Raw genomic sequence first — 16,192 nt, 5'->3', positions numbered from 1 at the left:
TTTGACTGTCTTGTAATGCTTGCGCCAATCGATTCATGGTGTCACCCTTCTCTACCATGAGAGCCTCATGTGCTCTTCGTGCATCATCCAATTTATGCTCAAGAGCGACACATGACGTTTCCTATTAAAGATTAAACAATATAAATTAAATAAAATTAATTAAATTTGTAAAGAATATTACAAAAATGTGCAAAGTAATTTTCATTAAAGTTAATCTCATTGACAGGCATAAATGTATTAAACATGCATCTGTGCACGTAAAAAATTACGCTGAAGTGTAAGTTATAAAGAAACATGATTTAAAAATATATATATATATAAACAATTTTGCAATCATGCAGTCGTAAAGATAATCAATAGAGAACTTGCCCAAATACTATTGTTGTCGATGTCCTTATTGAGCAACTATGGCAAATATTGATTACAGAGAGAATATATATACATATATATAAAATACGATGTACAATTTAAGCAAAGAATTTCATAATACCTTGGCATTTAATTTATCCGTAAGAACATCTATCTGTGTCTGCATATTTTTCATTTCCACTGCGTGTTTTTCCTGCGCTTGCTTCAAAAACTTCTCTTGTATCTTATCATTCGTTTGCAGCACTTGTGCTCTTTCCAGTACAGCAATTTTTTGTTGCAAATCCATGACAGAGCCCCTCGCGATATTTAAGTCTTCTGTCATCTATAAAAACAATTTTATTGATATTGATATTCAATACTAATACGAATAAAGTGTGAATATGCATATTACATTTTGATTCGTTTTCTCCAAAACCGCATTTCTTTCTTTTAGAGATTTCATTTGTATTTGTAGATCAGCGATCTCGGCCTTAGCATCAACTAAACAAAATAAAGACTTCAATTAACACAATAAACTGTTGGGATGACATGTAGCCCTGTGTGAAAACAGTCGACTTGTAATCGACGGTTCTGGGTTCAATTCTCTGGGTCTCAATTCTCATCCCATATATATACCTTTTATATTATAAAAGATTAATTGAAGAGTTAAAGAATATGAATAAAAAGAGTATAAAAGGACATAAATCCATGCTCTAAATAATTTGAAAATTTTTTCCTTACCTAATGCCTCTTGCGCTTGATTTCTGGATATGTTAGTTCTATCGACTTCTGCCTGTAAAAGCATCAGTCTCCTGCTCGTTTGGTTCTTCTCGTCTTCCTTCTCCAACTGCAACTGTTGGAGCTCTTCCGTCAAACGAGTGATTTCCCGCATTCTGACCATATACAATATTTCCAGTTGTTCCTTACTATTATACTCTGACGTTTTATACGCTACAGAGTCTATTGGCCTGCCATTCGGACTAGTCTTATAGCAATGATTCATGTGATCCAAGGTAGCATTGTCGCCTCCGCCAAACTCATGAATCTGATTACTTTGTACATTATTTTCATATGTATCATTAATACCATTATTGGAGTATTTCCGGGACATATGAGTATTGTAATGATTGGATGGCGTCTCATAATTGCAAGAATAATTCTCGCTGAACGTACACTCCTCGGTTGATTGTGGAAGCATCTTGCGGGGATAGCCGGTCGAAGATTTTGCCAATTCGTATGGCGTCTCAATGATGGTGTTGCTATCATTGAATCTGTTGTTACCATATGGCGTCCCCGTTTGCCTGTACAAATCAAAGTCGGGTTGTACAGTTCCACTGCCAATCTCGGAGTCGGACGTATGATTCGTTATAACGTCACGGTCGTAACTGTTTAGATTAGCCACACGATCATAATTGTTCAGATTCTCCACCCGATCGTAAACACCAAATTCCTTCTGCAAATGTGCCACTGCTACCTGTCCTTTGGGCGTAATTGTTTCCAGACCAGAGTTGACCACCGTATTAATATGGTCAGTGCCTCTGGTGTTATCTTGATCATGACTACTATTGATAGAACTGATGTCATCATTTTCTAAGTAGTCAAATTCCTCATCCAGGCGATTCTGTATCTAAAAGGACAAGAAAGGACATACATTAAAATTTCGTTCCTTCATGCTCCTTTTTTTTATCGCGATATATAAAATTCTTCTAAGACTACAATTCTATACATAATTTCTCCTATCATATAAGACAATATATCATCAATATATTGATTTTTTGCATCAAAGTTATACAATAAACTTTCATCTGCTCTTTCCTATTTGTTATACACAGTAATAAGACTGCGATAGAGATTATTTTTACACAGTGAACCCTATATCGTTCTCTTAGCGTAGAGGATAGCAGATCTCGAAAAATTTCTCTGTAACAAAATATTACACTGGTGGACCTTGTTCAGTGCTTTCTACCTTTTATACGGAGCAAAATATAATACAAAATTTCTTTCTCCACAGCCAATTATCCTATGAAGACAAACGATTTCCACCAATGAAAGAGAAGTTGATCTGTCCGAGAAAACGAGCGATGATTACCTCCTCGCTGAGTCGCTTCTTATCCTTCTGCTGTTCGTCCTCCTCGAATCCCTGCGTCACCGTGTTTAGCTGAATGCTGTCCGAGCCCTGAAACAGGCTCAGACCCGGGCCTGCCTCCATACCCCAAGCTAGCTCTCGCTCGTGGCCGAGAGCTCACGATGGACTTACAAACGCGTTTATTGTGCGGAGCATATTTTTGTTTATAACGCCATAACCTAGACACAACAAGTGGGTCACGGTGCGTACACACAATATTACGCGGCAGCGGGCCCCGCTATCGCGTCGCGACGACAGGAATTGCTGAAGGATATGCGTCGCGACGCGCACATCCCTCGTGAGAATCTACGGATGGCTACGATCGCAGCTATTACTGTTGGCTATTGCTGTAGAGGCTGCTGAGCGATTATTTACACACGCCACTGTATATACCGTGCACATAGGTACGCGAGAATCCTTGGAGCGCGCGCGCTTGTAAACAATCCGCGGAGAATGTTGTATGTACATACATACAGTCATACAGGCAGTATATCCGTATACCGTAGTACGCGAGGCCCGTAGCGGAAATGGGTTCCCGCGACCGTCACTCGCCTCCGATTGGCCGTTGACCGTCGTCGACAGTTATCACCAGCTATTACTAGAGCGCGATCGCCCATTTAGCGCCTCTGCTACCTTTGAGTCTGAGCACTAAAATTGTTATAACACTTACCTAGACTTAAGTTGTAGAAGTAAGTAACGCACAAGCTTTCACATATGCCGTCTCTCTCCAAGAGACGGCAATAAGTCGTACGTCATAAACCAAAGCTTGTGCGTTACTTACTTACGTACTACAATTTAAGTCTCTAAGCCCCGGTTGCATCAACGTTACTTTGACTTTAAGCAAGACTTAAAACTCTCTCTATCTCATTTTAAAGCGAAAGAGAGACAGAGACAGAGAGAGCTTTAAGCCTTGCTTAAAGTCAAAGTAATGTTGGTGCAATCGGGCCTAAGTGTTACGACAATTCTTGTGCTCAGACCCTTTTTTACTCTCCCTTCTCGAGCAATGGTATAGGTGATCTTCAAAATAATTTCTTGAATTTTTTCTCTGCAGGATCCATCAAGTAGTTTTTCTTCTTCCGTCACTCCTCTCCTAATGGATTTGTTAAATGAAGTTAATACTTTTCTAACGCAAACTGGAACCACCCACTAGTGGAAAAATTTCGCTGAAATTATTTCATGTTTGGAACACTTCGGAAAAATTTCAGCATTTCAGAAAAATTTCAATTTAGTTTCAGCGATTTTTAGCTGAAAAATTCACTTTCGTTCACTTTCAAAAAATTCATCTTTAGTAAAATTTCAGAGAAATTTCAATTCAATTTCAGCGATTTTTCAGTATATGTTAGCTGAAAAATTCACTTTCAGTGAAATTGAGTAAATTGTGAGCAATTTCCCTAAAATATTCCAATAATAAAGTAAGAGGCTAAAGGCCATCACACGTACAAAAATTTTAGTCGTAATCATAAGGCCGTAAGCAAATCGGCCAATTACAGTCGAGTGTTTAAAAACTCGAGATCTCAATTTTGATTGTGATTGGTCGATTTGTTTGCGACCTTACGATTCCCACTAAAATTTTTATACGTGTGATGACCTTAACAATTGTTAGGCTGGAATCAGACTAGGCATTAAAGATTGAGATTGAAGATTGAAAGATTGAAATTTGACCAATCAAAACAATAGGAGCTAAAATTCCTTTGCTCTCATTGGTTAAATTTCAATCTTTAATCTTCGATCTCAATTTTCAATGCGTAGTCTGATTCCGGCCTTAAAGAATCTGATCAATCTAATATTTAGCTTCTTACTTTATTAATGGAACATTTTAGGAAAATTGCTCAAAATTTACTCAATTTCACTGAAAGTGAATTTTTCAGCTAACATATATTGAAAAATCGCTGAAATTGAATTGAATTTCTCTGAAATTTTTAGTTGAAAATGAATTTTTCAACTAAAAATCGCTGAAATTAAATTGAAATTTTTATAAAATGCTGAAATTTTTGTTAAGCTCCCTTAACACGTAGCACAACCTAATTCAGACTTGCATCCTTCACCTCATCAATCTTTTTTCCTTGAAAACGAATCAAACGTATGTGGATAATTTTCAAAATCTTAATAATCCTATCCTACCAGCGAAGCTACTTTTAAAAAGGCATACTTTTTAACGTATACTATGCAAGCGCTTAGCTTAAGTCTTGATTTTACAACAAGTCTCTTCGCAAAGAAGAAGAAATCGTAATCATAATGGTGAATCGTCTAAATTTATACATTAGATATATACATTAGATATATACATTAGATATATACATTAGTATATATACATTAGAAAGTAACCACTATAACTTTAATTAAGTACAGGTTACATAGAAAAAACATTGTCCAATCTGCCAGCTGTATTTGATAGCCCATATTCAGAACGCGCTTCCCAGATAGCACATTATATTCTGAGAATATTCTGAGAAATAATAAACGATATTCTGAGAATATAATAAAAGGGTCACGTATGATATACTACACATGCACTGCGCTATGTTCAGAGTATACTCAGGATATTCCTATGTCAGCAGAAACATTGTTCGCAGTATATCCTTCTTAGAATATCGTAATGATATTCTAAGAATATTTTAAAATATTCTCATAATATTATTGACGATATTGAGGATGTACTGAGAAAAATGTTGCTGTGGACATAATATCCTGAGATCCTCGTGACATTTTAAGAATATTCTCAAAATATATTACGTTTATATAAACAATAAAGAAAAGGAGCATACAACCACATGCAAATTATTCGTAGCGAAAGTTATATATTTGAAATTCTTACGTAAGTATATAAAAACGTTTCTATGATTTTATATTTTTTACGTAAAAATTTTAAACGCATGACTTTCGTTACAAACAATCTGCGTGTGGCTGTATGCTCCTTTTATTTATTGTTTATATTTGTTAAGCCATTATTTAGTTTTCTAAATTATTACATTCCTTACAGCATAAAGTTACACAAAAGTTGCAGCAACACTGCTGCAACATTGCAGCAACATTACATGTGTAGCAATATTGCGGAGATTTTTATTGTAGAGAATTTACGATATCCTCAGTATATTTTTAAAATGTTGCATATATCTATGAGAAATTCCACATAAATTTAGTATATACGGAAAATATCATGTGCTATCTAAGTTGCAGCAACACTGCTGCAACATTGCAGCAACATTACATGTGTAGCAATATTGCGGAGATTTTTATTGTAGAGAATTTACGATATCCTCAGTATATTTTTAAAATGTTGCATATATCTATGAGAAATTCCACATAAATTTAGTATATACGGAAAATATCATGTGCTATCTCCCAGTGAGAAATGACAATGAAATCGATGTCGAATTGACGTCGATTCTACGTCGATTTAATGATTTCAATGCCGAATCGATATTGATTCGATATCGATTCCATTATCATTTCTCACTAGGCTGGGACATACTGTCCGTAATCCGTAATCCGCGCACCGGATGTCTGTAAAAGTTACTAGGTATTGTGTCCGTAGTGTTACGTATGTTTCACCTTCTTGTGTCTCATAGAGCCGTAATCCCATGAAATTTCCATAAAAATTACTAGTTATTACGAGTAATGCTTTTCCTAATTTTATCTATTTGATTAAATTTGACGATTTAATTAAAACTTTTGTTATAATCAAAATATATTCTGTAATTTTCTTATAAAATAAAATAAAAATGAACAGTATAACTTCTTAAATAAAAAATATTACATTTACACGTCCGCATTTTACGACTCCATGAGACACAAGGAGCATGTAAGCACGCAACGCAATTGCTCCGACGTCAAACAAAAATAAACGTGCCATAACCTACCTTTAATTTATAAATAGTGATTAATTTGACAACAATTTTGAAATTAGAAGTGCATAATAAATCTTTGATATATGCAGGGTTGGGTAATGCTAAGTTAAAAAAATAAAAGTTAAGTTAAAAAGTTAATTAATTTTAACTTAACTTAGTTACATTTTATCGGTAACTATTAACTTTTAATTTGATTTTTTTTTTAAATCAATCCTCAGACACAATGCGAGACGATAATGGGTACATTCAGAAGCGACGACCGCTCATTGAGCGCTCACTGAGTAAAAAAGGGATTAATCTCTGATTAATATCTTTATTATAATTCGTAACGTAGAATAACTTGTCTATTACCGATAAGGTAAAGGTGCAATCTACGGTGTTTACTATTATAGATAATCTCTCTCTCTTTTATATCGTATCTCTTACTTATTTATTACTATTTATTATTTCTCTAATGCCGTGTTTGAGTCATAAGGTTATGTAGCGCTCAGTGAGCGGTGGAGCGACTTTTAATTATGCTCCACCGCTCACTGAGCATTACATAATTTTACGGTCCAAATACGACATTAGAGAAATAATAAATAGTAATAAATAAGTAAGAGATACGATATAAAAGAGAGAGAGATTATCTATAATAGACAAGTTATTCTACGTTACGAATTATAATAAAGATATTAATCAGAGATTAATCCCTTTTTTATTAGTGAACGCTATCATATTGAGCGGTCGTGGTACTGAATGCACCCATAATTACACTTCATCGCTCACTGAACGCTACATAACCTTACGGCCCAAACACGGCATTAGAGAAATAATAAACACAGTAATAAATAAGTAAGACATATGATATAAAAGATTATCTATAATAGACAAGTTATTCTACGTTACGAATTATAATAAATAAAGATATTAATTAGAGATTAATCCCTTTTTTATTAGTGAACGCTATCATATTGAGCGGTCGTGGTACTGAATGCACCCATAATTACACTTCATCGCTCACTGAACGCTACATAACCTTACGGCCCAAACACGGCATTAGAGAAATAATAAACACAGTAATAAATAAGTAAGACATATGATATAAAAGATTATCTATAATAGACAAGTTATTCTACGTTACGAATTATAATAAATAAAGATATTAATTAGAGATTAATCCCTTTTTTACTCAATGAGCGCTCAGTGAGCGGTCGTCGCTTCTGAATGCATCCAATGAATAATTTAATAATTTTATATTGTATAATCGTTATTTGTGAACAAATATAACCAGATTCTTTAATAAATATGCTGTGAGAAAGGAAAAATACGAAAAATTATGTAAAATGATCAAACTTTTTCTTTTTTCTTTTTTTTATTGTTCGTTCGGACCAAATTTAACTTTTAACTTTTCAATTATTTTTTTTTATTAACTTAACTTTTAATTCAATTAATTTCGTTATGGATTAACTTGTATTTTAATTAAGTTAAATTTTCAAGGCTGTTAACAGTGACGGTACCCTTAAAGTGAATAGGAGCTAGGATATAGGAGCATGCGATGCGAACAAACGTTGGTAATATTAGATAGTATATGATAAAAAGAAACCGAATCTAAATGATGTGCATGCGACGAAGATAACAACTAAGGTTGGCTAAACTGGAACTACGACAGGCACCGAGCAAACGAGAGGGCAGAGAATTAGAGAGAGACGCTTGCGAACTGAGCACCTCATATATGTTCTGTGCTGAGCACACCATTACCATGTAATCTTTCCACCATGACTGGGATAATCTCTTGAGAGGAAAAGATATTTATCAGTGCAGACTTAGCGTGGGACTGGAACTAAGTGTCTCGTGGGTGTGGAGATAAAGCTGTTTTCGACATGAAGGCTCTAATACAGCGAGTGTCAAAGGCTTCAGTTTCAGGTAAAATTATTTACAAATTGGATTTATATGTCAATATGTTTATAGATGAATCTGTAAAAATGATATCCCCCGTGTGTAAAAAGAAATTTATGATGTATTGGGAAATCAATGTTATTAGCAATACTTGCAATTTATGTGTGATACAGATTGATAAGAAATAAGTTGAATTACATGAGGTCTCATACGACGATAGTTAAGGTCCAAGTATAATTTTTCAGTTGACGGCGAAGTTATTAGTAGCATTGGAACTGGACTGTGCGTGTTAATTGGCATAAAGAGAGATGATGGAGTGGCAGATATGAAATACATGTAATGAAAAAATATTAATGAGCATAGTTACATATGTGTGTACAGTTGAACGTTAATTTCTTTGTCGTAGTATAAAAAAGATACTGAATGCCAAAATTTTTGAGGATGACAAGGGTAAAAAATGGAATGCCAGTGTAAAGGATAAGAAGTATGAAATATTGTGCATTAGTCAGTTTACGTTATACTACATATTAAAAGGGAATAAATTAAGCTTTCATAGAGCAATGCCTGCCCAAGAATCTGAAACCTTTTACATGAATTTTATTACAGAGCTTCGTGAACAGTATATCTCAGAATTGGTCAAAGGTAATATAATGGACTAATACAAATGATAATTTCCAGTCTTTTTATTATACATTTTGCTTAGATGTGTAACATTAAAGCGAATTATTTTTTTTTATTTTTGATAAATTTATACAGATGGTAAATTTGGTGCAAAGATGGAAGTTAGCATACAGAATAGTGGGCCTGTAACACTGGAAATAGTATCCCAAAAGACCTCTGACTCTAATGTAGAGAATGAGGAAGCATCTGATTAATTCAAGCATCTATTTATGTGTTATAACAAACTTTTCAATAAACTGATATCAAATAATATATAATGTATATGAGTTCATTTAACCTAATTATCATTTTCAACCAATTTTTGCTTCAAAATTTAAATTAAATTCTTAACACTAATATTATATATGTAATATAATATAATATTAGTGTTATTACACTAATTATATTAATATAATATAATATAACATTAGTGTTAACATATATAATATATAATATACAATATGTTATACGTATATATAATGTAAAAATTAACAAGCATACTTTATTTAGGTATTAACATATACATTTATCAACTGCAGAGATTAGCAATTTATTTTTAAATATAATATGTATTAGTCTTTATTAGAACATTTATATATATGGTAGAACTGTTTATCTCTGAACTAACTTCAATTATCTGAACTCCATTTATATATATAAACAAATTTATATTCAAGTTCCAAATATCCAAATTCATAGCTAAGCTCTTACTATCTTATTCCGCCGTAATTATATATAATTACAGCGCCATAGCTCAAATAATAGAAGCTTGACGTGCTTAACTGTAGTTTTCTGAACGTTTAGCTCCTGTTATCAGAAATAATATGTAAAGGGGAGACTTATTGTTAGTGAACCTCTATTATCCGAACCATTTGGTTATCAAAATTATCTTGTTCTTCAACATATGTTTGGATAAACAGAAAGTTCTTGCTGTATACAAATTATATTTTTTAATATATTGTGTTTTAATTGTCATAACTCTGGATAATTAAAATAACTGAAATAAATTAAAATGTCTCATATCAAATTGAGTTCTTTCTACAATTTTGTTTCAGACGCTGACTAGTATGAATTGTGTGTGACATTCAATAATCTACGTTTAACAATCAACAATGGCAACTTCTGAAGACAAAACGAGCTTTATACAAAATGAGAATAGCAAATCAAGAAGACAAGATCAAGGTGCACTTATTTCAGTATATGAATGTATTATTAAAAGAATTATTAATGTATAATATTATTTTACAAAATCAATTAATTTTAGATAAGAAGATTATACAAACTGGTGCAAAAAATACAGAAGACACAGGCAGTGTAGATGGACTAAAAGTAGGTCAGTTATCTGTTCCTAAAAACGATACATCCGTTATACGACAGGTATATTTTTTTCTTGTAACAATAGTATTAAATTATCAATATTCTTATAATTCTTGTAATTTTAGACACGCGACAGTCAGACAGATCCTGAGGATACAGAAACTATAGAGCAACTAAAAAATCAGTTAGATGTGTTAATGAATCAGTTGGCCACTCTATCGGCAGAAAAGTCAAAAATGGAAGCAAACTTTCAAATAGATAAGAAGCAATTGAGAAGCGAACGTGACGAAGTAAGATGAGAAATTTGACATATGTTCTGTTATTAGAACTGTTTAATTGAGCCTTAATGTTTGCAGTGTGAAAAAGTAATTAAAGATCTGAAAGACAGATTGAAGAAGGCACAAAACGTCAATCATTCCGAAATCGAACACGTAAAGTGCAAATTAATCATGGAACGGCACGAGAGAGAGAAAGAACATGCCGATCTCGTCAAAAAGATAAAGTAGTGACTTAATTTTCTGTAATTATATAAAATTATACCATTCGCGAAATATCTATAAATATGAAAATTAACAATATTTTCATGATAAAATTATATAAAGTATACCCATGATTCTTGCAGAGAACTGCAGAAATTATTATATGACGAGCAACGCAGCAAGGAACAACTGGAAGGGCAATTGAAGACTCATCTTGCAAATAAGACGCAGTGCAAGATTCTCGAAGCTGAGTTAGAAATTACCAAAACCAAACTCAAACAGGCCGAAGAAGCGGCAAAGGAGACACCACCGCTTCTTCTTTCTCTACAAGCCGAGATGGCTGTAATGAAGAAGCAACATTTGAATGCGATTCGTGAAGTAAAATCTGCCGAGAATTGTTAAACACGTTACATGAAAACTATTGTTGGATATAAACAAGTTAAGCAATACGTTTTGATGTAGGAGCAAAAAAGAGCTGCCGCTGCAGAACAGCAAACAAGAGGATCGGTAATCATACATGAGACGAGAGTGGCTGGCTTAGAAGCTCGGTTAGCTGAACTCTCCGAGATTGTGGGAGGCTACGACAGGCTGAGGCAACAGGATCAATTAGCTATTCAGAAATTGAAGGATCAATTGGCTGCTTTGCAGGACACCGAACACAGCGAAGTTGTGACGTTGAGTAATCACCCGGAGGAGATCATTTCCAAGATAAAATCTTTATATATTCGCTTGCTAGATCTTGATAATAAAAAGAAAGACTCAGCCTATGTAAAATGTAAGTTAACATGTTTGATAAAATATGAAATGGATTAAAAAAATATTTGAACAAATAACTTAAATATATTTGCCTTTTTTATGTTTAGCACTATTGAATAGTTTGGATTTGCGGGATGAGCATCCTGATTACAAGGAGAAATACGGCATGCTTCTACAAGAATTTGAAGACTACAAGCATCAAACAATGTGCAAATATAACATGTCGTCTAACGTGCTCCGTAATGCTCAACAACAAAGACACACTCTGTCTTTGATGCATGATAAGGATCATGATAAAACTCAATTAAACCTCCTTAAAGTTCACAACAGTAACTTGGAGGAAAGGATACGTATGATTAATAATGAAATGTTAAATAAAGAGAAGACTTTGCAGGAACAATTGGAGCATCAACAAAAGGTAATTATTTCCGCAATAATCCATGCTAAAAGTGATAAATTTTCAGATCTTAGTAGCTTTCATTGAAAGTTTCAACATATTTTTAGTCTTTTTAGTTAAAAGAATAATCCAAATTATATCCTTAGCTATTTCAAGAAGAACGCTCGAAACTAGAGCAGACGTTGCATCAAAAAGATAACGAATATCGCAATAGAATATCCATATTAGAACAACAGTTGTTGCGACAAAGAGAAAGATCTATGGCTCTCGTAGAGGAAAAGGATAAAGAGATAGTGACCCTAAAAGCATCATTTCGTGCATTACTACCTAATAAGGAAACTGCTGCTACGACAGAAAATAAAACACATTTGAAAAGATATGAAAATACCATCGAGCCGGTTACCGATTTGGTAACGGGATTACTGACAAACGATAGTCCTCCGATACTACATTACACTCAAGAATTAGCCAGGAAAGAAGTTCAAGTATCATCATCAAGGAAAAAGATTCTAGAATTGGAGGCAATGTTGAGAGAGCAACAGAGAGAAATGTTCCATATGAAAGAACAGCAACAGGAGGAGATTAAAAGATTGAAGGCGCATATCACTAGGTAATAATACAATGTCGGGAAAAGTAATCAATAAAATAAATACTTTACATGCAGAATTGATAAAAAGATTTATATCACAGATTGGAAGCGTGCAAGTCAAGAGAAGGTGCTAATCTGGAATACCTGAAGAATGTATTTATAAATTACTTAACGACAAATGATGTATCGAGCAAACGGCATATGTTAAATGCCATTTCAACAGTATTGCGTTTTACACCTGATGAGTTGAGTAAAATTAAATATTAAGAATAGATATTTTTTTATTATGGATATATTTCTCACATAGAAAAAATAAATACATGAACGGCTATAAATTCTCACAATACCGGGATTAAGTTTCTTCCTGTGCTTTCAATTCCTCTATGAGCCGTTTGCGCTCTTCTGCTCTCCTTAGATTAGCTAATACAGAACTTTCAAGTTCAGCATCCGACATCCTTGTTTGCTGCGTCTATATAACGTAGAAACATTACAAAATAAGATTATTGTTGCAACAGTAATCGCAATAGTGCAAATACATACGAATATATTAGGTGCAGAAGAAAAACTGACAGAGGCACATGGTGTGCTGTTTAAACGTGTGGTTGCAGGAAATATAGGTTTTCCAATGTTAGGATTTGTGCTACTCGCAGCATCAGTTGAACGTTTTTGTGTATTCCATAGACCACGCAACGTTAATGGATTTTTGGCTAAACCGATTTCTGCTAGAAGCGCTGTTTCCTAAAACAAACATTTTATTAAAAAACTTTGTTGTGAATTCAGATTATGTATAGTCTTATTGGCATCTAGCAAAAAAAGCAACTTTACAAATGTAAGATTCTTTAATATAATTGGTTTTTGTCTTTAGTTTCTCACTGAATCTAAATATATAAACCAATTGTATTAAAGAATCTCATAGCAGTTTGCAAAGCTGCTTTTTCTGCTAACTGCAGCTATTGTCCTTTTATCAAGTATCTATCAAGTATGGATATACTTACTGCTGCATTTTTATCTCCAAATTCAATCATGGCACTGCCTTTCTTTGTAGATGATATAACAAGAACCGCTACATCTCCATACTGTAGAAAAATAATTAAAAATATATTTAAAACATAAACTGAAAAATGGAATTAAATATGATATTACCTTGGAAAACATTTTATGTAAATTATCATAATTATATCCACCATTTGTCAAATCACCATCTTGTACCTTCCATCTAATTTTTATTCGAAAGTCTCCCACATTAGATGTTAAATCGTCCGATGAGCTCTTAAGCTTTTCCAAAAAAAGTTCTCGTGTAAAGACCATCTCTTCTTCTATTTGTTTGTACCACTCTTGCAATCGTTTTACTTCTGCCTGAATATAATTATTATTTTATGTATCTAAATTAACAATATAAAAAGTATCTGAAAGTAATTTTTAACAAAATTAAGCTGGTATACCTTTGTTCGTTCCTCGTCAAATTTAGTATCAGGTTTAGGATCAAACGATCTCTTATAAGCCTCCTCGCGTGCCTCCAAGTCTTCCTTCAATTTCTTCCTCTTTGCATCAAACTGTCTAACACGCTCTTTCGCCTGCTTCCTGGCAGTAATGGCTTGATCATATGCTGCCTTGTTTCACAACATATTTTTAATAAATTAGACCATCTACGAGACTTTCTAGAAGTCTAAGAAAAAAGATGTTTGATGATGACAATGTTAATAAATTTTGAAAAGATGCCGATATACTTACTCTGGCGTTTGCGTCTGTCAATATTTCCAATATTCTCGAGAGTTCCTGAAATAATTCTGCGGCTCTCGGATTGTCCGGATTTTTGTCAGGATGGCATGTCAAGGCTTTCTTGCGATATGCCTTCTTGATCTGAAAATATGAAATAACATATGAATAACATTAAGCGTTTTCTCTCTCGATACTTTGTAAATATAAAATATTTTATTTCGCTATAAAAAGCATAAACATTTTAATGTAAATAAACCCAAATCTTTAAAAAACGAACTAAAAGTACAAACCTCTGGCATAGAAGCTGTCGGCTCCACACCAAGCAATCCATATAAATCCATTTGTGTAATTGCGTCCATTATTATTTGTATTTGATTCAAAAATTTTGTTTAATCAACAAATAAAAAAAATATATATATATATTTAAATGTGTAACAGCTTCAATTATTTTAACTTCTTGATACGTTATAATTGTTCTCGTCCTTATATTTTGAGCTCCTTATATTTTATTCCTTCTTCTCATCACAGTTATAATCTTTTATTCCTTAATTTTGAGATTATACTTCCAATCTTTTTCACAAAACAATAAAAACAAAAATGAGTTAGATAAACGCTGTTATTATTTAAGTTAACCTCACTTTATCCTTAGCCTAACACATGCATTTAAACAATTACGCGTATGAGTGACTTGCGTTTACCGGCTGCGGTCCACTTGACCCTACAAACGCTTCGAAGCACACACATTCTTCGATTAGTCAATTCGTAAAATTCTTTGTTCTGATTGGTCGCTCAAGCGCTTCGAAGCGTTTGTAGCGTCAAGTGGACCGCAACCCATAGGTATAATTATTTAGAATACGGGCCTCATTTCCGATTTTGATGAAATTGGGCTCATTCGACGCGTTTTCGCTTAAAATGAAAGAATCTGGCAAAAATGCGGCGGTCGGCCTCGTGAACCGAGATATTAAGCATTAAAGTTCGAGATTTTAGAGGTTAAGATATCTGTCATCCCGACTCAGGCTGCGTTCCACTTGACGCTCGCAACGCTCGTGAGCATCGTTTGTCCTTGTTTAACATTTGATAAACGACAAGGATAAAATGATTCCACGAGCATTGTGAACGTTAAGTGGAACGCAGCCTCAATATAGCGCTATGTAATATGTATACGTTCTTGCGAGTACAATGCTGTATATGAAAATAATCTGTACAAAATACGATAGATGGCTCTAATTCGGACCAGCGTGGACTAAATAGGCCTGTTCTTTTTGGCTGAACTTTTGCACTAGTTCGTCTTTCTTCCTCTTCTTTCCTCCTGGAGAGAAAAGAAAGAAAGATGAACTGGTGCAAAAGTTCAGCCAAAAAAAACAGGCCTCATGTGACCCAACCAATTTTTAAGTCCCTTTCGGTGTAAACGGTTAGTGACTAGACCTACTTTGGGTCACGATATAGGTCAGGTCGCTATCAGTCGTACGGTGTAAACGTAGCCATAGATGCATGCATAACATGTATTACTATACTAGTGTTATCGGTAATACTTTACTATGCACGTCGAATGATCATAAAAAAGGCTCAAACACAAGATGATTACGAGAAACCTGCTCCGAAACGTTCTGCGCTTTCGACACACTCTATTACAGGTATCGCACTACGCGTGCCGTAAACAAACAATTGCTTATTTATCCTTGTAATTCATAATAATATATTTTCGTGGAACTTGCCATTCATGCATGTGTAGCTTGTATTCAAGGCAAACGTTCCCCTATATAACATTATTTTAACATACTTGCGCAACTGGCAATTTTTTTTTCATTGTTCTGGAATAAGTAGTCTTTATTTTTTTCAAAATTGCGATATTCTTACGTAAGTAAAAGAATATTGTGTGATTTTAATTGTTACGGTAAATATCCCTACATCAATTTTATCATTTTGACGTCAAAATGACGACGAAATGACGTCGAAATGACGTCAGCTTGCTACTAGGGGAGTAACAAGATTATGTTTTAATAACGTGCGTGTCTTAAGCCTAATGCTGGATTCACACTGCATCCGATTTTCGTCGTACAACGCTCTGCAACCAAT

General features: G+C 33.9%; 5 protein-coding genes across 7 annotated transcripts in view; 3 read left to right on the top strand and 2 right to left on the bottom strand.

The window, feature by feature from the left end:
- The window catches only part of LOC108727486 (myosin-10), a 7,280-nt gene extending 4,321 nt beyond the window's left edge, over positions 1 to 2,959 (bottom strand). The window contains 6 exon segments of the mRNA XM_018455627.1: position 1; positions 3 to 121; positions 491 to 691; positions 761 to 849; positions 1,090 to 1,975; positions 2,438 to 2,959. The exon segment at position 1 is cut by the window's left edge and continues 102 nt beyond it. Coding sequence (XP_018311129.1) covers position 1; positions 3 to 121; positions 491 to 691; positions 761 to 849; positions 1,090 to 1,975; positions 2,438 to 2,557 — 1,416 coding nt within the window. The 5' untranslated portion in view covers positions 2,558 to 2,959.
- A 4,866-nt stretch (positions 2,960 to 7,825) lies between these two features.
- Positions 7,826 to 12,708, top strand: GCC88 (GRIP and coiled-coil domain containing 88 kDa). Of its 2 annotated transcripts, none has more exons than XM_018455628.1 (10): positions 7,826 to 8,226; positions 9,915 to 10,041; positions 10,124 to 10,236; positions 10,302 to 10,466; positions 10,533 to 10,678; positions 10,799 to 11,033; positions 11,118 to 11,430; positions 11,519 to 11,829; positions 11,955 to 12,418; positions 12,499 to 12,708. In XM_018455628.1, the coding sequence occupies exons 2-10, from the start codon at positions 9,972 to 9,974 to the stop codon at positions 12,662 to 12,664; spliced, it is 1,983 nt and encodes a 660-aa protein (XP_018311130.1). In that variant the 5' UTR covers positions 7,826 to 8,226; positions 9,915 to 9,971; the 3' UTR covers positions 12,665 to 12,708. The 2 variants fall into 2 exon arrangements, with proteins under 2 accessions (XP_018311130.1, XP_018311131.1); XM_018455629.1 differs by having other exon boundaries at positions 10,124 to 10,188; positions 12,499 to 12,664.
- Positions 8,544 to 9,095, top strand: Dtd (D-aminoacyl-tRNA deacylase). Its single transcript, XM_018455632.1, has 2 exons — positions 8,544 to 8,841; positions 8,956 to 9,095. The coding sequence occupies exons 1-2, from the start codon at positions 8,760 to 8,762 to the stop codon at positions 9,072 to 9,074; spliced, it is 201 nt and encodes a 66-aa protein (XP_018311134.1). The 5' UTR covers positions 8,544 to 8,759; the 3' UTR covers positions 9,075 to 9,095.
- On the bottom strand, positions 12,703 to 14,509 carry LOC108727488 (dnaJ homolog subfamily C member 17). Of its 2 annotated transcripts, none has more exons than XM_018455631.1 (7): positions 14,407 to 14,509; positions 14,129 to 14,257; positions 13,840 to 14,007; positions 13,541 to 13,753; positions 13,393 to 13,473; positions 12,938 to 13,135; positions 12,703 to 12,860 (listed from the first exon to the last, which is right to left on the bottom strand). In XM_018455631.1, exons 1-7 carry the CDS (start codon positions 14,473 to 14,475, stop codon positions 12,750 to 12,752), a joined length of 969 nt encoding a protein of 322 aa, XP_018311133.1. In that variant the 5' UTR covers positions 14,476 to 14,509; the 3' UTR covers positions 12,703 to 12,749. The 2 variants fall into 2 exon arrangements, with proteins under 2 accessions (XP_018311133.1, XP_018311132.1); XM_018455630.1 differs by having other exon boundaries at positions 12,704 to 12,866.
- A 1,082-nt stretch (positions 14,510 to 15,591) lies between these two features.
- BckdhA (Branched chain keto acid dehydrogenase E1 subunit alpha) overlaps positions 15,592 to 16,192 on the top strand; it is a 5,035-nt gene continuing 4,434 nt past the window's right edge. Inside the window, exon 1 of the mRNA XM_018455635.1 lies at positions 15,592 to 15,750. Within this exon, the coding sequence (XP_018311137.1) occupies positions 15,694 to 15,750 (57 nt within the window). The 5' untranslated portion in view covers positions 15,592 to 15,693. The remainder of the gene's footprint in view (positions 15,751 to 16,192) is intronic.

Source organism: Mycetomoellerius zeteki, unplaced genomic scaffold (assembly GCF_001594055.1).
Source record: "Mycetomoellerius zeteki isolate Tzet28-1 unplaced genomic scaffold, Tzet1.0 scaffold498, whole genome shotgun sequence".
Taxonomy (NCBI): Eukaryota; Metazoa; Arthropoda; class Insecta; order Hymenoptera; family Formicidae; genus Mycetomoellerius; species Mycetomoellerius zeteki.
The sequence above is the reverse complement of the archived record's forward strand: the minus strand, read 5'-3'. Positions and strand labels throughout refer to the sequence as shown.